The sequence below is a fragment of the Halichoeres trimaculatus genome, unplaced genomic scaffold, assembly GCF_033239565.1.
Source record: "Halichoeres trimaculatus isolate MK-OKI-2021-1 unplaced genomic scaffold, fHalTri1.1 fHalTri1_scaffold_15, whole genome shotgun sequence".
Lineage (NCBI taxonomy): Eukaryota > Metazoa > Chordata > Actinopteri > Labriformes > Labridae > Halichoeres > Halichoeres trimaculatus.
In genome coordinates this window covers 5123217-5147088 of record NW_027437193.1, presented here as the reverse complement: position 1 = coordinate 5147088, position 23872 = coordinate 5123217, and the positions used below count along the sequence as shown (strand labels likewise).

Genomic DNA, 23872 nt, shown 5'->3' with positions numbered 1-23872 from the left:
GGGAAATACTTTTACTTGAAATGGCCCTTTAATAGATGATGGACATAAAAAATTGATTTCTTCCCCTCGTCAGAGGGAACAGATCTTGACAAAGACGAACTCTGTCCTCTCAGTGAAATGCAAACTGTCAGATCCACTTATTGGAGAAACAGATCGTAATGAGCTCCAAGGAGAGTGATGGCCAAGCTGTGGTCTCTGATGGACGACATGTCTCACCCCTTTCAGAAGACTTTTTACCTTCATTTCATCAGTCTGTGCACATTTCTGTAAATTCCCTGATGTGGGATGAATGAATTATCCCACCTTATTGGGGACACAAAATCAATAAATCAAATCGAATGTCAGCCAAATTCTGCAGCATTCTTTCAAAGTCATCAACCCAACAACCTAACCACATTTCTGGAGGAAATGTTCGACGTCTGAAAACCACAAAATTTGAACAAATTACCCTGGCAATCCCTCCTGAGCGTGGTGAGTCATCCTTAAAATAAAAGACAAACAGTTCCTCTGCTTTAATCCCACTTCTCATAATCTCCTCTGCATCCCTCAGAGTCATCCCCTCATCCCTGGGAGGGGAACTCATAATCCACCGCATCATCTCAGCTCTAACGGCTCCAAAACCACATTTCCCATCATCCCTCTGATTGAGCGCGGATCATGAGGACTTACCTTGGCGTTCTGCAGGGCGGTCTGGTAGCTGGACGGTTTGTAGTAGAGCCTCTGGGAGGACTCGGTGTGGATGTCCCCCAGGAACAGCTCCTCCACCAGGTGGTCCAGGTTGTGGTGCAGGTACTGCTTCTCCAGGCGCAGCAGCTGCAGCTCGTGCATGGCGAAGTTCAGCTCTCTGGAGCAGTCGTAGCCGTCCTCCTCGCTCCACAGCTCGTGGATCACGTTGGGCTCCCAGGGGCCCCTCGTCGCTCCTCTGCAGCTGCGGTTGAGCCTCTGGCTGAGCTCTTTGGCCACCGTGGCTGTGTGACAAACCATCTGGACGCGGTGGAGGTGGTACTCCGCCTCCGTGCCTCCTCGGATGATCCAGGAGGCCTGACGGAGGCGGAGGCGGCCCCGGATCACCAGCGTGTAGGAGGGCCTGGTGCAGTGGTTGTCCTCGTAGTAGAACTGGTGAGCCTGGAAGGTGTTGTTGGGGTGGAAAACGTAGGAGCGTGTCAGGAACTCTGGGCCTGGTCTCACCTCACAGCTGTGACAGAAAACAGACCAGGATCAGAGCCGGTCCTGAGCTGAGTGTTCTTACAAAACATTTCAGTCTGACTTTTAATCCTCGAGCTTAAGGCGTCTTCAGAGCAAGTCTGAGAGTATCCATAAACCAAACTAAAGATCAGCCTCTTTCTTTTCTCCTCTCTAAGATTCAAGCAAACGTCTCCCTCTGAGGAAGACGAGGAAAAACAAACAGGATTTAGCAAAGATTTAAGATCCCTGTTGAATGAATTTAACGATCACAAAAACCCACAACTGCATCAACAAAAGACTTTCAAAAGACATCGTGCAGATCAAAAGAGGAGCAGTACTTGGAGGAGAAATTAGCAAACGAGACAAAAAGCTCTGTGAGTTCTACTAACTGCTCTACCCTTAAAAAAGTTTGAAGGCTGATTGTTGGGGTTTTAATTTCCCCCTCCATCCGTCCACAATAATATGGCCCCCAGCTGTGATGGACTTGGTTTGGTACCTCCTAACCAATGGTCTTCTTTGAGCCTGATAGTGTGAATGTGTCTCTGTCAGCTCCTGATGTTCCTGTTTAAAGAGTGACACTGTTAAACAGCTTTGCCACTTGTTCAAGTTTCCTCTCCTTTCTTGGAAACACAGACACCAGCGAGCCACAGGAACCATCTAGTTCCTGGTTGGAAAGCGCCAGTAAGAACTAGAACTTTACTTAAAACATTACCCAGAACTAAAATGTTCCCGTGCCCCTTTTTCTGTCTGTGATTATTCAAAACTGTAGAAAGACACATCAAGAAAAAAAAATACAATTGCAAAACACCTCCAGACCAGTAGAGGGCAGTGGGACAACAAATATACCACACATCAGACTCTGTATCCTTCTTCTTTTATGGCGTTTGGAGCTGGACTCTGTTATCTAGAGGAGTCATGAGGAGTGACAAGGATTTCAAACATGTTTGATTTTCATGTGATCAATGGATTTTTGATTGGGAGCACGCCATGGGGTGTTAATCTCTTCACATTACCTCACATGTACTACACGAAGCATGACACTTGATTGAGCCGGCATTCGGCCCGATCCAAAAAGTAGACGTATGAATGAAAAATGATCTATGCGTCCCGATGGCAAGAAATACATGATGTGTTCTTAAATAGGAGGGAATAATATCTGCTATCTACAGCAGGAGAAAATCCAGGAAAACATCAGCCAATCACATTGATTAGGATCCGATCTGTTAAACCAATCAAATCCCGTCCTGACGTTTTGCCCTCCTCCTGTGTGTATATTTCACCGGCGTGCACTGCCCCTGACTCAATGCGTGTTCCCGAGTTTAGCGGTGTACAGGTTCGCACTCAGTAGAAGAATGGCAGAGAAACTACCCATACCCTGATTACTGGTAACTGCTCCTCCAGCTAAACAGAGCAAGAAAGGAAAGATGGAGGCTTTCTTTTCTGTTTCTGTTCCCCTGCCTCTAACTACTGCCCCTCTCACTCCACCTCGGGCCTGTCCCCTCAGACCTGATGAGGTACTTGGCTCTGGGCTGTAGTCTGGATCAGAGCCTAATAAACTCTCATCACAGGGGCTCTGACAAGCAAAAAAAAATTGTGATATTCAGTAAGTCCTAGAGAACATGTACATGTACTATTTGTATTCTAGCTTTACTCCTGATATCGTGTCTCAGGTAAAAGTTGATAATGCTAGCATGACAGTTGTGAGTACTAACAAAAGTCATGTTTGTTTATTTGTTTTTTAGCTTTATGCTTTAACATTTTGGTGTTTCCTTACCTCGAAATGAGACATGACTTGATGTCGTGACAAACATAAAATGACGTTCTGAGTCCGTCTTTCAGTCATTCACAATCATAGTCGCAAATCAGTGGCGATGGTGCATGTGAGCGGGGGCGTTGCTTTGGAGGAGCTCCAAGGGGAGGGAGAGGAGGGGCTAAGTGGAGTCCTGATGAGATGCTACATTCAAATTCATACTAGTTTTTCAGGACTGACAACCCTGCCTTTGAAACATCTTTCTCTTCTTTTTACGATGGTCAAAATCCACATACAGGCAGCCTTTGAGTTACAAACAAGTTCCGTTCCTCTAGAAGTCCGATTGTTACCCTAAATACCCCCTGAATCTCTAAATAACAATCCAAAAACATGTTTTATACTCCACATTCATGGGAAAACAGATCCCATTCTCCTTTTTGTGTCCATGATGCGGAAAAGGTGAGGATACCAAGAAAATTTCAGAGCACAAACACAGACAATCTAGACTATGACGCAACTCGAGACAAAGTGGACAATGCTGATGACCACGTAGCACTCTGTAACTGTGGATTCAGACGCTGCGAACGTTGTAGGAGCTTACGAACAGAGCGGCACAGCTTCAAAACTTTCCCTGTTTTCTTTTGTAGATATATTTCTTGGCTTCATAAAGTCAAAATGACGTAAGTTGAGGACCTGCTGTTCAGGATTTTCAAGTGGACACTCCAGGAACTACATCTTTCTTTTCGGCTGTATTGAAAAATGATAGTGCATTGGTTTACCTGGTGGAGACCCAGTGTCCCTCCACGTTTGGAGGCATCTGCACGGTGATCCTGGCTCCATTGTGAAGATGCTTCAACATGTGCTGGCACTGGGAGTCCTTGACCAGGCGACCAAAGGTTTTCTCCAGGGAGAGACGGCTGGACGCACCGTCTGGGTGATGGAGGGACGAAGCTTCAGCCCAGCCTGCAGAGAGAAAACACACACCCAATGTTAGACTCTGTAGACGTTTGCTTTAATATCTTTCCTGTGAGTTTTTGAGGTTTGAACCCACACACATTTGCCCAACCCACTAAAAAATAACTTCACTCTGTCAGATCTCTTCATCCCTGTAAAACGTCGCAGAAAGCTTTTTGGGAAAGCAATAAGGAAGTTAATCAGAGTGAGATCAAAAAGGAGGAGAAGTTATCTTGTTAGTCTCATGTTTTCGCTCTGCTTATTCAATCATTCAGGCCTCTTTGAAGTGCTCGCAGGGTTTTATTGAGTCATTTAAACTCACGTCATCACTCAGGGATTACAGGGCTTTATCAGTGACCTGCTCCACCTGGTGCGAGCGGCGTCTTTACGGGTTAACGTGAGCTCAACATGAAAAGAAACGCTGGTCTGCAGAGCCTGAAATCGAGCTGCAAACAGAGATAAAAGGACACGAGCTGGACTGACGTTTGAGATCTCAGAGTTCCCACCCTGTGCCCGCGCTGCACCATATGAAGCAACAATACTTTTAGCAATCATCCCGGCTTAAGGGGATGAAAAATCGGAAATGAAAGCATTTTGGAAGCCTGCAGCAGAAAAAAAGGCCTTGAAGCTCACATTCCAGCAGGGATTTATTCGATATAATACTCTAATATCGCAGAAATCTACCTTGAAATATGAAGACTTTGCTTTAAATTCTTTCGATCTGACCCGACTTGCCGTGCAATATCGCTTAACGCCTTGGAATGCTGCAGTGGTCGCCTGCGTGCTTTTAATTTGAGACCAATAACACACAGAGGGAGGAGGATGGAGGGGAACAAAGCTTCAGACGTTGTTTTACACACACACACACACACACACACACACACACACACACACACACACACACACGCAGAGTTAACAGGGCCCAAGTTTCAGCGTGAACCACCACGTCATGGCGGCTTTAGCTACGCCGCTCTGCAGGCCGAAAGCTGCGTTCAAAATGAAAGAGGATGCTTCATACTTTGCTTTATGTCGTGTGTGTGTGTGTGTGTGTGTGTGTGTGTGTGTGTGTGTGTGTGTGTGTGTGTGTGTGTGTGTGTGTGTGTGTGTGTGTGTGTGTGTGTGTGTGTGTGTAAAGCCTGTGTGGCTGCTTAAGCATGTTTTCACAGCGATTAGGGATGAAAGAGCAGGGATGTGTGTGTGTTCAGTGTGTGAGTTTTAAAAGTAGGACCGCTGAGACGTTAAACGTAAACACGCTTTAACCTCACTGAGGTTTCCCGTGTTTTAACTGAGCCGCAGGTTTAACGGCAGGTGGATTTCAGGGTACAACACACACACACACACACACACACACACACACGTTTGGCACACTTTTAGTCGTTCTATTGGATGAGAGGAGACACCACTGCAAAAACTGAAATCAAAGCAAGTTTAAGTTTTATTAGACTGAAAGGGCAACTCCGTTTTTTTTGACACCTGGACCTTATTTATAGGTGTGTGCATGCTCATATACTCACTCAGACAAACATCGTGCCGCTCGGAGTCCTTCAGAAGTTATTTAGATCCAACCGATTTTAGCTGCACTTAGCGGGGGCCACGGCAAGGGAGCTTCAGCGCGGGACATAATCTCTGCAAATCGCTCATTTCAGCTATATTTTTTCATCCATCGCCAGTGTTATCATAAAGTCAGCTCGTCTACCGTCTTCAGACTACGACTTTGAGTTTGACGGTTGTCCTTACTGGTTTGAGCCTGAGTACACGGACGAGGAGCTCCATGAAAGAAGGATGCAGAGGGAGAGAGATGAAGAGCTGGCTCAAGAACAACAAACAGGAGCACGTCTACGACTCAATGCAAACTGGTGGTGGGCTTGTGGACAGTGTTTTCCTATGGCAACAGAAGAGGAATGTGTTTGTGATAACACTGGCGATGGATGAAAAAATATAGCCGAAATGAGCGATTTTACAGAGATTATGTCCCGCTCTGAAGCTCCCTTGCCGTGGCCCCCGCTAAGTGCGGCTAAAATCAGCTGGATCTAAATAACTTCTGAAGGACTCCGAGCTGCACGATGTTTGTCTGAGTGAGTATATGAGCATGCACACACCTATAAATAAGGTCCAGGTATCAAAAATACGGAGTGGCCCTTTAAGTCTAATAAGACAATTTTTATGAAAAATAAGATATTAACATTTGATTTGATTCAAGGTTTTGCAGTGAATTTGTTTTTATAGAGACTAGTATTTTAATCTTGTTTTCTTATTTTTCATCTATCCCTCTTTCGCTGACATTATATTGATTTTTTTTTTCTGTTCAACTGTATTTTATTTAGGGTTGGGTACCGAATTAGGTACTTTTAAAAGGTACTGACCGAATTCTGTCAAGAGTACCAGGTACCGATTAGGTACCTAAATGCATCCCTATGACTGTGAGGGAGTGGGAGAGTAGGCGATTTTCCATACTGGACATGAACGCAGCATTGCAAGGTTATATACTGAGGAATAAAAATGTTGAATAAATTTTTTTTTTTTACCACATACAGCCAAAAAAGTACCAAAAATTGGTACCGTTGAGTACTGGTACCGATTACCAGGTACCGGACATCGGTACCGTATCATTTCAAATGTGAAGGTACCCATCCCTAGTTTCACTTGTTTGAATTGCTAAAATATATTTGTGTATTTGTGTGTACATAAGTGTAAATCTTGTTCTTGTCCCTAGGAGGGCCATTTGGCAAGCCCTAATGGGTGTTTTTGGCCCCTTCTGCACATCTCCTTACATTGTTAGGGATGCACCTATATGAAAATTCTGGCCGATACTGATATGCAATATTACAGATATCAATATTGTTAAGAAAAAAAAAAATCTGAGATGATGTGTCAGGGTAGTTCAGAGATAAAGAGTGACATGATCGTGAGAAAAGACGATGGAGATCATGGAGAGGATCAAAGAATGGAGCGTTTTGTCGGTTTTTTGGATCAAAAACAGGAAGAGAGACATAAACAAGAGCCCACTCCTCTTAGGTAGTTTTGGTGTTTACATAGAAAACAATATTATTTGGGTCTTAAAAGATCATTTAAGATGCTCTGAAAACGGCCGGCAGCTGATAAGTGAATATCGGCCGATATCGATATGTAAAAAAAAAGAAAAAATGACCAACATGTTTTTTTATTCAGTTTCAAAAGCTGAAACCAAAGTCTGACATTAAATACGTGTTGTGCAAATTCTCAAACAATCAAAAACTATCTGGTCACTGAGTCTTTGAAGCTCCTTTTTGACTTTCATTCAGTGAAACAACAGATTTGAGGACTTCATCTTTGCTCTTAGATCCACTGGTCAACACGATGGGGCATAATTTAGGGGAAAACTTGCTCTCAAATCTCAACTTAACAGTCAAATATTTACCTTTCCATTGAATTCATTTTAATTTTAGTCTTAAACTCTAAAAACTAGAAAAGAAAACCTCTTGTTTTGTTAATCCAGAGGTTGTTCTGGAGATTTTTGGATTCACAATCTTCACCAAATAATCTTCATCAGGCTGAGTTTAAGTGCTGGACACCGAGAGGATGTTGTATTAATGTTTGAAAATGGATTCCCCAGTGCTCTGGCAAATTCTCAATGAATTCTGGGTAATGTATGCCCTCAACAACCATGTTTTTGAATGAATATCTTGAGGAAAGCGTGCAGCTTTTTTAGGATCCAGTCAGAACATGATCCTGCTTCTCAGTTTTTATAAATAAATCTGTAACTTTCCATTTGTTCCTCAAAGAAAACAGATTTATCTCTGATCTGTGGCTTATTTTATCAGGTTGAAGGAAAACACTTCTGTCTGGAGAGTGTAAAGTTATGTGTTTGCGATCTGATGCAGCAGCACACCTGAGTCAGAGTCATCTGAAGACGCTTTTAACCAGAGTTTCATCTGGAGCTCAAACTTACAGACTGGTTTTAAAGTTTCATTAAAGTCAAACAGGAACCCTGAATGGAAAACAGCTCACATGGAAACAAACGAGGAGATGATTAAAAAGTTTTCAGGAGGAAGAATGGTATCGAGTTTGTTTCTGTCTTTAAAAATCTGAACTTTCATTAAAACAATCAGCGGCTGGACTCCAACCCTCTCCTGTCCCTCAACGCCCCCAGACTGCTGCGCTCTATCACAATCAAAGCACCCACAAAACTCCCAGAGCCCCCAAACCACACAGAACATTTCCAGTTGGCCCACTCCCACCAGTGAGGTCACAGCGCCGGGACCCCAGACAAGCGGAGAGGCACGGCGGCGTTTATGGGAAGAGGAAAATCCAGAAGTGCTGAAGCAGAGCGGAGCGGACAGAGGGCGGCTGTTTGTGTTATCTTTACATGTGGCAGAGAAACCAGAAGACTGAAGACCTGGACCCAGAGCCACATCTGTAGACCGGCTCTACTCGACCGAGTTCAGGAGAAAATATTATGTTTTAGCATCTTTAGCATCTGGTACTTTGTTTACTTTTTGAAGTAATGATTCATGTATTTGTTCATGTAAATTCAACATGTTAGTAAAAAATATCACAGGCTTATCAAGTCTGGGTTACTTTGCATGGAGCAGATTTTTATTTTTGACTTAAAAGTTGCATAAAAGTACGACTTATGGTCGCTAACAGGAGTCTAAAGTCATGCTAGCAGTACAGGAATACTCAAGTAGCCTGAGTTTTTTCATTTTCACACAAACTATGAGGAAAATAACCTTGACTAAAGAAAGAAAATCTGTGATCTTGACCATTTCTAGTCACATGTTTACAGTGACAAAGTAGCAGAAGTCGCAGTAATTGGCATTGGACTACGTATGAAATGACTCTATCGCAACCATCGGGTACAAATTGTCATGAAAATATTATTAGACGTTATTTTTGTTTCTCTTTCGAGTTTCACTTTCCTTACCATCTGCTAGTGCTCCTCTCATAGCAAGCAACACACTCCCCCACCTGCCCTGAAAACTCTCCTGCAGATTAGAAAGGAGGGAAAAAAAGTTGCTCACACATCTCGTCAGATGCAGGGTTCGGGTTTGTAAATGCAAATTTTAAAATCCAACTGAATCGTTGAGTTATACTTCTGTCATTTTGTGCATCAAAAGGTTGAATTTAAAGTTTGTACAGTGATCAAGAGGAGAAACCAGAATACCCAGATGTATATTGTGTATGGGAATATAGCTAAAAAATATCAAGATATTGGTTTTAGGCCGTGTCGTGTAGCCGTGCCGTGTGGTACAGCAGCAGTCTGTTGTACATCTCTGCGGAGTATTTCCTCCTGAAGGAACAGGAGTGTGAAATGCAGGACGTCCAGACCATAGACTGTAAAAAAAATGGACGTCCAATTGCTCGGCTCGAAGTGAGGTCTCCACAAAAACTGCTCCCCCTGGTGACTGGATCAAAACCGTACAATGATAAATGGCAGAGCCGCGCTGTCCACTCTATGTACAGTCTATGGTCCAGACTACTCCACTGACGTCAGACTCCCAAACAGCTGACAGGAGGCTGTAATTACAGACTAACACTCACTGATCACTGCTCTACCTCTTTGCACCGTGTATACGTTTAATTTTTTTTCTGCCTTTACTCTCATATTTTTCATCCTTTATCACTCTGCGTTCACTATGGACAAACAAGGAAGTATGTTTTTGTTCGTCCTCATGACAAACACTTTGAATCTTGAATCATAACAGAGCTGGCTCTCTTCTCAAGGGCGCCCCCTACAGGATGAAAGCAGAGAAACTTGGTGTTTGAACCCTACTGGTTTCTTCTTGATCCAGTTTCTGTATTTCAGTGGTTGTTGCACTGAGTTACCATCTGCTTTATTTAACCCCTCTCCTGTTTGTGAATACTTTTTAACTTTTTCATCTCAGACTGTTTCTCTACTCACTGCATCTGCATCTTAAAACTGTTTGTAATTAAAAAAATAAACCAAAAACTTTCTAGACATGCACCGATTGATCGGTGCCGATTTCCTTAATTTTGAGGGATTGGTGATCAACCATCCTTACATATGACACTGATCTTATATTCCTCCAGGAAGGTCTGACAGCCAGCTTTTTCCTCTGAGACCTAAAACTCAGGACACTTTGTTGGTTGTTTAAGTTACAACATAAAGATTTTATTGTTTCACAGGTATTGTTCAATGATTCTCAATAAAATAAGATTGGAACATTGAAGGTATATGCTGTCAGTTATAAAAAACAAAAATCGATATCGGCAGGTCAGGCTTTTTAAAGATCAGCGATTGCCAGGAAAATTGTGATCAGTGCACCCCTTATAGTTTCATACTATCAACCAAAACACATGAAAAAGCACCAGTTGAGGAAAAACAGGTGCAGGACTGTGAAAGTCAGTGTTGCAAACCCCTCATTAAGGAGAGCAGCTATTGGCTGACCTAGAAGTTACTAAATGATGTCATCGCCTAATTTGCACAATTGGTACTTTGAATGTAATCTTCATGGACACTGTAGGAGAGAGGAATTACATCATGGGAGAACAAAAAAAATGAGTACAAAACTCAGTAAATGTTTTTAGAACGACAAATGAACTTTTTTTCTGTCTGTTCTTTTTTTTTATATCTGGCAAAAGTGATCCAAAAGAGACACTCTGGGGACTCGTCTGCCTGTGAGTGGTTCAGGATGGAGGAGGAACTAACGGCAGCACCCGCTTCTCATTGTGGAAGAGTAAGATCGATACGTACTTTCACATCTGAGTCTCTAAACTCCAGAAAAAGTTTTCAGATTTGTCACATCTTTTGAAAAAAAGTTGATCAAGGAGTCTGAAAACTCGCTTAAAATAGTCAAAAGTGGCTAAGTTGGAAACATGGGGGCTAAGATTCAGGAAACCACAGAAAGTTCTTGGAGGAACTAATACAAAACATGGGGCTGGGAGCAAACTTTCCAGGTAGAACTGTAAAACCTAGATCATATCTGTTCTTATACTGTATCCAACTCGCTGACAACAACTTTGCCCAATAAAAAACACAATAAGGAATTATTCTAATAATCAGCAAAGACCTAGCGGCGGCTATCGAACAGTATCTTGCCTGAGATGCACATTTCTAATAAATGCATTGGAGAAGAACAAGCTAAAGAGAGTAAACAGAAGAGATGGCTGCTACTTGCTGCTTCTCTTTCCTCCAGGTGTGCAAGGAGTAGACTTTAATGGGGCTCAGCCGTTGAGGCAGCGGTTGCTGGTTCAGCTCCTGATCAAAAACATATTCCCCCTGACATTTACAGACACTAACATCGAGGAGCTTCAGACGCTGAGCGGAGATGTTTGGACTCTTATCAGCGAAGATGAAGTTCAAGCAGCTGCTGCGACTCTTCTCTGTTTATTTGAGGTTTTCTGTAAATTCCCATCACACTCTAATCCACGCTGACAGCACACTTTCACATAACACACCGCCAAGTTCAACGCCACAAACACACTTCACTCTTACTCCAAGTCACAGCCAAATGTTTCCTCCAACTGTCACTGGCAACAGATGGACCGGGTCAACTGCAGTCCCATAATCCTCTGCTGCTCAGACAGGGTTTGGATGTTTTTAAGTGGCTCTTAACTCTCAAAGCACTTTCATCTGGGAAGAGAGCCCCAGGGAGGAGGTTTATTGGTCTTTAGCCCTCCAATATGTTCATCACCGGACAGGAGGGACACGTTAGCAAAACATATTGACATTATTATGAGAGCTGGTAGACTCAGAGACAGAAACACACACAGGCATGATGGTGCACAGGTGTGCAGAGGTATGTCAGATGTTAACCCTGAACTCAAGTTGGAGTTAGGAGAGAAACAAGCTGTCAAACTTATTTTAACGTGCAGATAAAACAGTTGTGTGGATGAAAACATGTTTTTTTCACTCCTCTCCTGCAGCCACAGATAAAAGTGAAACATGCTGAAGCTTCTTACCCAACAACACAACGAGAATCAGCACAGATTTCAGCCCCATTCCGCTCCTTCAGCTGGGACCAACACGAGCTTCACTGGACGAACCAAAGAGTTCAGCTTCTCCTTTACGCAGCGTCCGTACTCCTCCCGACACTAATCCTCACATTGTGAATCCAAAGCGTGGAGAAAACACTCCTCTGAAGTCCGAGCATCATATGTTTCACAGCTCCGGGGTCGGCAAAGTCCAGGTCCAGACAAAGACGGAGGGAAAGTCCCGGCTCTCCGTGCAGCACGCTGGAGGAGCTGATCGTTGTCGCTCGGTCGCTTTTTACGCGCGTTCCTCTCCGTGCGTCGTGGAGGAGTGTGGGGACGTCTGCTCGCAGACTGGACTCCCTCCGCCTCTGCTGCACACGCTTTATGGGCGTGGAGTGGGAGCTGAAGTTTTCTCCAGTTGGATGCACACTGGAAAAAAAAAAAATCCTAAAAATAACGCCCAGAAGTGCAAGGTGGAAGGATCAGTGGGAAGCATCTTTAATGTTTTACCGTCCTCGACTGGAAAAGAATCCTTCGATGGAAAAAAGCTATTATATCAACACTAATTCAACAAGAAAACACCATTCATGACTTTATAAAAAAAAGTTTTAAGAAACTATGAGAGCCTGACTTGGATGTTTTTTTTTCAGCGAATGCTCTGTTGAAAACCATGATTTTTTCTTTCTTTTTTTTTTTGTTCATTCCAGCTGACCCTGAATTTCTTCTGTTCTCTTACAAACTTCTTCACTTAAACATGGCCTAGTGCTATGGAAGATGATTAAGGTGACTGCAAAAAATAAAGGTCCAATTTATTTTTTATTACTATTTATTCTGAAAAATAAAAATGTCAAAATTCTGACTTTTTTTTTTTCAGAAAAAAATAGATATATTTTTTTTAGACTATTTTTTTTTTCAAATTCTGACTATAATCTCAAAATTCTGAGAAAAAGTCAAAATCCTAAGACAGAAGTCAGAGTTCTGGCTTTTTTCTCAAAAAATAAATAAATAAATAAATAAATAAATAAATAGATAAATAAATAAATAAATAAATAAATAAATAAATAAATAATTAAATGATAATAAAATAAAAATAATTTTAGTAAAATAAAGTAAGATAAAATAAAATAGGAATTGGAAAAAAAACGGACTTTTTTCAGTGGCCCAAATCCTTTTCCATATAGTGCAGTTACTTGTGTGGATTTTTTAAAAATTAAAGCAGAAGCACAAGTAGAATTCTGCAAATCTACGGAAGTGAAAGCAACAAGTGTTTTCTTTAAAATCCCCTTTAAATATTGAGTTTTTATTTCTAAATTGGTGGGTGTGGGGTAGGAGGGTTAAAAACAATATGAGCTCCAAATTCAGTCAGAACATTTCTTCCTGTGCTGATAGTTAAAGTCTAACCAAATGGAAATCATTAATGTAGGAACTGCACGTATTTAGGTTGAAGCTCCTGAATTTTTTCAGTTTGTTTTGATTTTACATTTGTTGACGCTCCCTAGGAGCTCACTATGAAGTGTCCGGATTGCAGGACAGCTTGTTCTCACCAAACACTTCAAGAAATCAAGTATCGTCTTGACGTGATTCATGCAACTAATGGTGCCCATTTAGAGGTGTATTAAATTAGTTTAAAAAAAACTTCAAAATCTATTTCTCATTTTGTAACGGTTAACTCATATTTGTCCGTTTTTTTGTCTTACTTCTTGTCACCCTGTGAATGAGGCTGTGGCTCACATTCTGATTGTGGGTGGAAAGAGGAGTCAGCTTTATATAGTCTGTGTTTCTCGGAGCAGTTATTGACGAATCCGTGGAAGTGTTAGCGGGACCTGTAATAATCTGAAACATGTATGTGACACTGTATTTTATCTTGTTCAGTTGTTAAAAGATAATTATTCATGCACCGAAGTATCTGTGATACTTTACTAGTCCACTGGTGATGTTGGTGAGCAAAAGTGCTGCATCTGTTGTGTTTGCTAGCTACGAAGTATGAAGTCGAACAACCTGTCATCAGTTTTGATATTTGCGTGTGCAGAGTATCGTAAAGTGTAACTACAGTGCTAACTGAAGTTGATGGATCTTTTCGGCTTCTTTCAATCAGCAACTAGGATTGAAGTCCTCACATTAGTTTATAACTTAAATGAAGCCATTGTTTGGTCGTCTGTAAGAGTAGACTGTGATGTGTAGACTCATCAAATCTTCCCGTAGCCAATCAAACGAAAGCTCGTACCTGATACCTCTGAACATCTGAAAATAACTTCTGCTAATCAACTAACAGCAACATTAATACACATTCTAAATGAGAAAATATTATTGTAATTGGTGATAATTAATCTCTGATGTCAAGTTACAACAGTGACATCTAGTGGTTAAATCACCAACAACAAATAATGATAATCTAGTGATAATCTGCGCTTTGTTGATGATTGTTAGAAGGAGAACCAGGTGTGTTTTCAGTAATATAAAATCAAGATCGCCAGAAAATGAGAACGTCAACAAGAGAAAACAAACTGACATCCCAGGAGAAATAAGTCAAGAGCTCAAAAAAATAACAAACTGATTCATTGTTATGGGAAACTTAAAATGTATCTTGATGACTGTCCACTCAGGGCTTCCGTATCCGATCCTTTTTTAAATCCCCCCTTGTTTCAAAATTTAGTCTTTGATGTGATCTTGTTGGAAAAGTTTAAACAAATATTAAAGTGGCTCGTAGGTTAATTATAGGTAAAGTGACCCCAGCAGGACCACATTTAACCTTCCTCGTTCATCATCCTCAGTGTCCAACATCCTGTGTGTTATCACTCATGATGGATGCTCCACATTTTTCCTGACCGCTGCTCTCAAATTATAAACCTTCTCATCAGAGAGGATCTGCCCAGAGGGAGGAACAACTACAAAGCTTTCTCCTCCCCTTCACCTGCGTGTGTGTGTGTGAGTGTGTGTGTGTGTGTGTGTGTGTTAAAGAGGGGGGTTGGGGGGCACCTTGGCCTTGAGTTTCTGTCTCTTTTGAACTTGTGCTTCTTTTTTCTCTCTGATCTTTTGACCTGAGGCGACGCTCAGCTCCTCTTCCCTTGCAGAGCATCAAACCTGTGGATTTTTTTTTCAGCTATGAAACTTTAAAGAGGGGGTATTCTGCTTTACCTTATTTCAAAAATGGTTATAAGTATCAATACTGGATGTTCAGACTAAACATGCGCATAAGGATCTCTGGTTCATGTCACATTAGAGGGGGTGGATCTCAAACACCAAGGTCTGCTCATATCTCTGCTTCTCAGAGACCTCCAGAGGGCTGACCAATCAGAGGTGAGAGGGTCTGTGCAGTGCGAAACCTTAAAGACATGCAGCTACAAAAAAAAAAAAAAAAAAAAAAAAAGCTTTCTAAAGCACTAGTGTGAGAAAAAGTAAAGATTTTTTGAGCTACTACAAGGATACAAGAAGGACAGAATAAATACAACAAAAAGTACAATACCCCCTCTTTAATGACTAATTTTGTGAGCCCCCGATTGAATTAATTGGTCATTTATTGGTCAGCAGCTATCAGCTTTATTTTAAGATTTTTAACAACAGATTCAGGGGACAAGCTTTGAACACCAAAGTCTGCATCAGGTGGACTTTCAGAAGCCTGTACAATTGGAGGGAAGGGGGTTTGTAGAGCAGGAGCTTAAAGAGACAGCAGCTAAAGCTGAAGCTATGATAAGGGTTTTCTAAAACACCAGAGAGAGAAAAACTGTCTTGTCTTTCTAAGTCTAAATCATGGAATGCAGAGAATGCTACAGAGGCATCCAAGAGACAAAATAAAGACTTTGAAAAAGAGCAAAATACCCCCTCTTTAATGTTAACACCACACTTTTTTTTCTAAATAAGCTCGTTATTCTTGAAATGAGGCATTTTTCTGGACTTGTCTGGTTTATGTGCTCATATCAAGTCTCATTAGACAATTTTCACTCAAAATAATACACAAACAAAAGACTAAAAAAATCACTGTACCCCCTCTTTAAGTTGTACCAACAGTGGGTCTTTTTACTGTTTGAACTCAGAAGAGAGTTAAAACAGCGTACACTCATTTTAAGCATTGTTAAGTCATGTCTAGGCATGTCTCTTGGTTTATTTACTCACCATGCTTCATCAGATGGTGTAAGACAAGTTTTCTGACATTATTTAAAGGAAAACAAAAGTCTGCATGTGATGAAAAGCGGTGATACAGAGAGGTGTTCAGCTTAACTTGACCATATTCGTAGGCATAAAGAGACCCTGAATGAGCGACACAAAAACTGTGTTTCATGTTCTTATCCAATAATCTACTACTAGAAAGCTATTACAGGGGCACCAGAGGGACAAAATAAAGACGACAAAAAGCACAATACCCCCTCTTTAAGTTAAGGAAGGGAAAAGAGAAAAGAGGCAGATGTGCAGACCTCTTTGCTGCTCTCATCTCAACCCCAACATCACCAGTCTCCTTCAGCCTGACGCGCAGAAACAAACAACAAACTGCTAATAAATTAATGTCTCATAACTCAGCGTGAGTTTTATGTTCATTGTGCACCACTCCCCTCTCGTTCTGACGTTTACATCAGCCTCCAGAAATGACACAAACGTCTTCAGGGAGACGTGAAGACAGACAAACAGAAAACAGAGCAGCTCCTCTGAACACGGCTTTAATCAGAACCAGAGGGAGGCTTTGAAAGCTCCCCACACACATTCATCTGATCTGACATGTTTAGGGACACCAAATATGAAAAATATGTCAGCGAGATCTCTGACGGTTTAGAGGGAGAATCACAGTTTTCAGCGTTTGCAGGAAAATCAGGATCACAGCATGAGACAGCAGAGAGAGAGCTTTCTGTATGAAACGTGGTTTTACTGTCCCACTGAGTCCTTTCAGAGCAGCTCACTCCACCCCTCCTCATCCCGTTCCTGCAGCCGCACAAAGAGGCTGCACCGAGGCTTTGATTAGCCACACAGGACAACACAGGGGTCAGCACACCAGAACAGGCCCCACAGTCTCACCTCCCTGCCTCCAGCCTCTCCTCTATACAGCCTCCTTATTAACACGCCTTCCGGCCCTCTCCTGAAATCCCATCAGTGTGTTTGTCCGGATCCCGCTCTGCGGCTTTTCCGGCTCCTGAGAAAAGAAGGAGCTGAGGGACAGAGGAGGGATGGAGTCACTCTCCCAGAGCGTGGATCCAGGATTAGAGGGAAGGGAACAAATACCATGGAGCGTATAGAGGGAGGCAGCCAGGGGGGCGAAGACTCCAGACAAAGGAAATTAATTAGAAGTCTCTCCGTGGAGCAGTGCTCTGCTGATTAGGGATTGGAGGATTATTGGATAAGAACATGAAACACAGTTTTTGTGTCACTCATTCAGGTTCTCTTTGTGCCTACAAATATGTTAAAGTTGGCTGAAACGGAGCTGAACACCTCTCTGTGAAAACCCCTTTTCATCAAATGCGGACTTTTGTTTCTCTTTAACAGATTTTTAACATCAGAAAACTTATTTTACACCATCTAATGGAGCATGGTGAGTAAATTAACAAAGCGACATGCCTAGACATGACCTGACAATGCTTAAAATGAGGATAAATGATGTTTTAACTCTCTTCTGGTGATCTAACTTAAAGAGGGGGTACAGTGATTTTTTTAGTCTTGTGTTTGTGTGTTATTTTTAGTGAAACATGTCTTATTCGTCTTGATATGAGCCTCATTCATCACACAAGTCTAGAAAAATTTCTAATTTCTGGAATAACATGCTTATTTCAGGCTTCAAATTTCTTGTTAAGCGTAATTTAAAAAAATGACAGTGGGGTAAAAAAAGAAATGCGATTTTTCAGGTTATTGTGTTAAAAAATTCTTTCATTTCAACAAGTCTCATCATGAAGATTAACTCAAAGAATAACGATTAAAGTGTTGAAACTGGTGTTAACATTAAAGAGGGGGTATTGTGCTTTTTATCAAAGTCTTTATTTTGTCCCTCTGATGCCTCTGTAGTAGCATTTCATGATTTGGACTTCAAGAGACAAAACAGTTTTTCTCTCTCTGGTGTTTTAGAAAACCCTTATTTCAGCTTCAGTTTTAGCTGCTGTCTCTTTAAGGCTCCCGCTCCACAAACCCCGTCCCTCTGATTGGACAGGCCTCTGAAAGTCCACCAGATGCAGACCTTGGTGTTCAAGGCTTGTCCCCCCCAGTGTATCCTGAACCTGATGTTAATTTTTTTTTAACTAAAGCTGATAGCTGCTGACCAATAAATGACCAATAAATTCAGTCAGGGGCTCACCAAATAAGTCATTAAAGAGGGGGTATTGTGCTTTTTGTGGTCTTTATTCTGTCCTTCTTGTATCCTTGTAGTAGCTCAAAAAATCCTTACTTTTTCTCACACTAGTGCTTTAGAAAGCTTTTGTTTTGTAGCTGTGTGTCTTTAAGGCTCAGCACTCCACAGACCCTCTTCCCTCTGATTGGCCAGCCCTCTAGAGGCCTGTCAGGGGCGGAGCTATGGGCAGACCTTAGTGTTTAATGCTGTGGTCTATTTGTACTCAGAAGTTGGAATTTCCAAGTTTCGAGTAGGAATGCTGCATGAGGTCGGAATTTCCAACTTGGAAGTCGGAGCATTCACACCACCCCCGAGTTCCCAGTCGGAAATTCCAGTAAACAGTAATTAAGTCTCTATTATATTCTTTTGTTTTGGAATTTCTGACCTGTGTTTTCGCAATAAATCAGCCGTATATGTAGTAAAGACATTCTGCCGTTATGGCAAGTTTTTCCGACTTGGCAACTGGAATGCTGAAATCGGAGATAACGTCATTCCCACTTCCGAGTGCAAATGAAACGCAGCACAAGGCCGGCTCTTGAACAGCCTTATGCAATGACCTCATCAGCTCAGGAAGGTCTGAAAATCTGCACACGTTGAACCTTAACATCTGACATTGTTACTTTTTATCCATGTTAAAATATTGTAAAGCAAAATACCCCCTCTTTAATTTTACAACTTAATATCAATATGTTGTATTGTTTAGGGCATTTCTTCTTTGGAAACATTTGGGAGTTCCTGAAGTTTTTAGTAGCTTTTTAGCCTGAAGTTGCAGGTGCATGTTTTGTTGTTGTATGTCCCAAGAGGCCAGTGTACCTGAGATAAAACGCATTAATTAATCTGCAAGTACATCTGTCCTTCGGAAAAGTCTCCAGTAACAGAGTCTGAGCCCAGCTAAAGCTCAGAGTTCACTTCCAATGTGGCTGACATCTGCTGCAGCAGAGACGAGTGAAACAGTACAGTTAAGTCATTCCAGACAAGAAGTGGGAGATAAAGAGGAGGGTGAAAGAAAAGGCAGGGAGAAGGTGTAGGAGAGGAGGGGTGGGAGGTCTTTTTATCTGTGAGGCGATGGTAAATACTCCCATGTGGAATGAGAGGAGCTTTTGTGAGGAAGTGTCCTTGAAGGAGAAGCAGAGGACATTCAAGGAAAAAACACTCTGCGGCCTAATCTTTCTCAGTCATTTAGATAATTTTTAAAATCCTGCACAAATCCAGGCTCAGACGCTCAGTAGCTTTAAGAAACCAGGACCCAGATGTTACAGCAACAAGCGTCTGACTGATTGCTTCCTCCAGAGACCTCCAGGTCTTCCTGTGAGTGTGGGTTGATTGACAGTAAGCAGAGCGAAAACGTAACGCAGCGCTGAGACGAAAACACGCCGCTCAGCCCGGAGGAGGAATGAAGAAACTGAAACATGGACAGGAGCCAGGAGCTGTCATGTTTCCTGTGATGGATTGTTTACCTCAGGTTGTTTTCTGCGAAGAGCTGAAGGAGGAAATCCAGGAAGTCAGAGAAGTGATAAAAATGGAAATGAAGGTGGAGGTCTGAGATGAAGAACGGCCGGTTTGACCTTCTGAGTGGATCTGGAGAGGCCGTGTTCCTCTAGCATGTTGGAGTCAGGATTCTTGTGGTTTTTGTGGCCATCCAGTGGATTCTGGACTTCTCTTTCAGGGCCTGTGTTAGTCCTCCATGGTGCCAGCTGACCAGACATGGTTGGCCTTTGCATGTTGTAAAACAGTTTCCATTTGGCTTGATTGAGGAATAAAACTGTTCAGTTCGGAAAAGGAATACATCATGGTTTTGATTAGTTAAAGCTACTTAGAGGAACTTTTATGTGTCTTTTGTTGCCCCCCTGTGGACAAACATAAGACCTCCTATCTCATTACTAAATGTTAAAATAGTTTTTCAAGCTGTGCAAAAAGATTAACCACCAAAAAACTCAATTTTTAACCCAAACAGACTCCACTACAGCACCAGATCTGACTGGTCTCCATTCAAGTCATCTCACACTAGATTCACTCCGTCCCTACCCAGGAAGTCGTGCATTGGAAACCACCTTCAAACAACCAGAAACTTTCAGAATAAAACAAACCTGAACATATTTAGCTTGGCTACAACAACAAACCGTCTTAAAGAGTGGAGCCAGACCAGGAGTCAACAGGTTTGAGGTTTTACAGCCCAACATAAACGAGGAAAGGTTAAATGGAAGGGACTCCTTGGGCTCCAATTTTCTGGGGGTCATGATCTATGCTTGACTGAACAAGCCGCCGGTGTGAGCTAGCTGACGGATGAAAAACTTGCAGTCAACACCCAATGGAGCGGAGCTGGACTGAAGACGCATCTGATGTACTCCTGGTTTGAGGTTGATACAGAAACAGATTCAGGGGCTGTTTAACGACACGGTTTTAGGGTGAAACACAAAAGTTTTGTTGTGTTTTGGCCTCGCATTTACACTCAAACGTCGTTTTAGCCAACCTAAAAAGCAATGCATGAGTTTTAGCGTTTTGGATGAAGCGTTGTTGTGTAAACAGGGCCTTAACTTACAGCTTCAGATGTCTCTGGTTTTCTAGGGCAGGTGTTCCCAAACTTTACTATGCGAAGGCTACCAAACAGCTGCTTCTGGCCAGGGACCCCCTTCAGAAGCAGACAACATTTCAAAATGTGTAAAACAATGTCAGCTTTTATTCACTTTTCAGCAATAATCACATTTGTTTAGAACAGTAAGTTATTGAAAAACAGAAGCCAGACTCACACAGGGAGGTTGTTGTAAAAGAGAGAAGGCATCCAGGGCTCTGTCAGCCAAGGTGGGAAACTCCTTTCTTACATGTAGCCAGTAGTTAGACAGGGGAAGAGCCTCAAAGTTAAGTTAAGTTTTTTAAATTGCTTTATAACATGTCCTGGCTGTTCCCTGAGACCTCATCCTTGACCCCCCAATCCATGTTCCCGGAGGTCTCCCTGGGGATAATGAAGGGGTCAAGGAAAGAGAGGAGCACAGAGAACTTCCATCTTTTCCCTGGCTCTGCCCCTGCCCCGCTCCTCCCTCCTCTCTATCAGGTTCAAAACTCCACTGAGGAAAACACAGTCCGACTTAGTGATGACCCGTGCAGGCAAATCCAGCTGGGAACAAATATTTGCAGAACTTACTTTCAAAACCTGTCTCCTCAGTGACTTTCACCCAAGCCTGCTCCTTTTTTTTCCCCGCTCTCTGTAGAGTACACATGTCGTATTGTATAACTCTGGATGATGGCACACCGCACAAATCAACTTCTCCTCCATCTTTCGGCGGGGTTGGAGTTGGGGCAGGTGGCGGGAGTGTTACACGTCATCAAATCAATGACGTCTGGGGGGAATGTCATCGCTGATTGGCTGCTACAGCACAGCCTCACGCAAATTTGCGTTGAACGTTCAATATTTTCAACTCAAGCGTAGAGGTGTTTGACGCCCCAAACACCTTCAACACGCCATCCGTGGAAGTGGAAGTGTGTAATCTCGACGCGAATTCACGACCGGTGTGGCCGTACCATAAGAATCCGTCGATTATGGCACTTTACATGTTGAATTTTCAAGACGAATAGTTCTAAACTTAAATAAAATGAAATAGAATAAAATAAAAAATCAGATGCTATTTTTCCCTTCCCTCCTATTTTCTGAGGGTCCCCCTGGTGGCCCCCACTTTAAAGCCACTGTTCTACAGTAAAGTGTGACCCTTTAACTGGTGACTGTCAGCTAAGTGCGCCTCTCTAACTTGCTTTTAGTGACTCATTTAATTTAAGACATTGAAACTGACCTGGTCCTGTCAGTGAAACTTGGGTACACAGTTGGGTACCATTCCTGACAATCAACCACAAAACAAGCAGATATTTTTATGCTGATTACAGTTTTAATTCAAAGTTTTAAAAAATGATAACTCGTCTGAATGAATAGAGCTAAACGCTGTTTTTGGAGGAAGCCTCAAGTGGACACTTGAAAAACTACAGTTCCTTGTATTCTTGTCTTGTTTTCAGTTTTAAACACTAGAGGTTTCAGCTTGACTGCTACAAGTGTTGACGCCACTTTGACTGATGTTTTGTCTTTATATTATAAAAAAAGGTATATTTTTGAAATTATGACTTTAGCACATCCTATTAAAAAAAGGAAAAGAGATAGTGGAAGCTGTGCAAGCTTGAAGCCGTGACTCTTTAAAAACAAACTCATTCCAACACTTGGAAACTTGGAAAAAGTTAATAAACGTGAAAAAGAGGTCGTCAGAAGAGAGACAGCTCTGTTCAGGGGTTTCCACAGAGGAAGATTTAGAGATTGCATCTTATTTCTGTCCAGTGGTTTTCCCCTGGGTGTGACAGGCAGCTGCGCGCTTCAAAAGCTCTGGCAGGAGTCTGAGGAGAAGGACGAGAGCCGAGAAACACTTCCTGATGGTCCAGCTGCTCACAGGTGGCACAAAAACGGCTGAAGACAAATCAGAGGATTGAAGTCCTACGATAAGTTTTTAAAGCCTGCTTCAATCGACGGTTTGATTTATGACCGGGCTTAAAGGGAGTGGATGTTTGAAGTAATAAAAGCACATTTTGTTATAAATAAAAGCCTGTTTTGACAGTGAGAGTCGTCTAATGAAGGTTTTATGTTTGCACACTGGGACCATTTTTTTGCAGTGTTTTATGATCGAGCCGTTTGAAAGATGTCCACCCTGTCTCCAAGAAACTGCAGCTAAACGGTTTTCATTACAACGCTGTGGTGACAACGTAATCGCTGCCTGGATGATGTTCAGTGACTTTTACTCTGAGTGAATGAAACACATTTATGAAGCATGATGGAGCTGCAGGGAGGTGACGGGGGTGAACGGTGGGCGTACAGAGAGCAGTTTGTCACCGCGGAGTCCCTGTTTGACTCCACACTCCTCCTGTCTGTGGTTTGGTTCAGGCGGCAGAGGAACGGTGGATCATGATGACAGTTCATGTTCGTAAAAAGCTAAAGTCGCACGTCACTGATGGCTTTCTGCAGGAAACACGAGAAAAATAGACGACGCTTTGATGGAAAGACTCTCAGTACAAAGGATAATGTATAGTGAGTGGGTGTTCCTCGCCACAGAGGGAAGGGATTTGTTTGCCCCGAAGGAATTCTAGTTTGCATAACCACCCGCTGGTTATACAACCCCAGCTCCAATAAAGTCAAAATGCTTTAAAAACATGTTAATAAAAGCAGAGTTTGATGGTTTGCAAATCGTTTGACTCCTTTGGACGCCAGAAAAACTTTTCAAAAAGTTGGAACAGAGACGACAAAACACAGAAAGTTGTGTAATGCGAGAAAAAACATCAACTGGGGCAACATCTTTAAACTAATGAGGTCACTTTGCAAAAGGTTAGGTCACATGACAGGAAGTAAAGAGGAGAAGCAAAGATCTCTGAAGAAAAAAAAACATGACTCTGTAGTGGAAGTCACTGCATATGCTCATTTAGACTGGTTGTAACATGTAAGCTAGAAGCTGGATAAGTTGTGTCAGTCTTTTCAGATGGTGTCGCCATTTTTAGGACATGTGACCGAAAAATGCGCTGTGATTTGATGAAATATTTAGGGAGGGAGTGGAAAGTTTGTGTTGTTTTTTATTTCTTTTGAAGACAACTTGTTGTCAGCTAAGAGGGGCGACACTGTCTGACCTGATACCTACATCTCACATCCAATCTTAAAGGGATACACACCTAAATGTTGCATCTAGTCTTAAGGGAACAACTAGATGAATATAACTCGGCAGTTCAGAGGATATTAAGATTGCAAGCTAACCCAA

The 23872-nt window shown here is 42.2% G+C and overlaps 1 protein-coding gene across 4 annotated transcripts in view; it reads right to left on the bottom strand.

Annotated features, from left to right (window-relative positions):
• The window catches only part of LOC141803807 (protein APCDD1), a 59259-nt gene that overhangs the window by 14193 nt on the left and 21194 nt on the right, over positions 1 to 23872 (bottom strand). For 2 of the 4 annotated variants that reach the window (XM_074687812.1, XM_074687811.1), the window contains exons 3-4: positions 3715 to 3898; positions 670 to 1195 (exon numbers count right to left, since the gene is read on the bottom strand). In XM_074687812.1, coding sequence (XP_074543913.1) covers positions 670 to 1195; positions 3715 to 3794 — 606 coding nt within the window. In that variant the 5' untranslated portion in view covers positions 3795 to 3898. Of the gene's footprint in view, positions 1 to 669; positions 1196 to 3714; positions 3899 to 4573; positions 4658 to 11791; positions 12167 to 23872 lie in introns of those variants that run through there. The other 2 variants (XM_074687810.1, XM_074687813.1) reach the window with 2 other exon arrangements.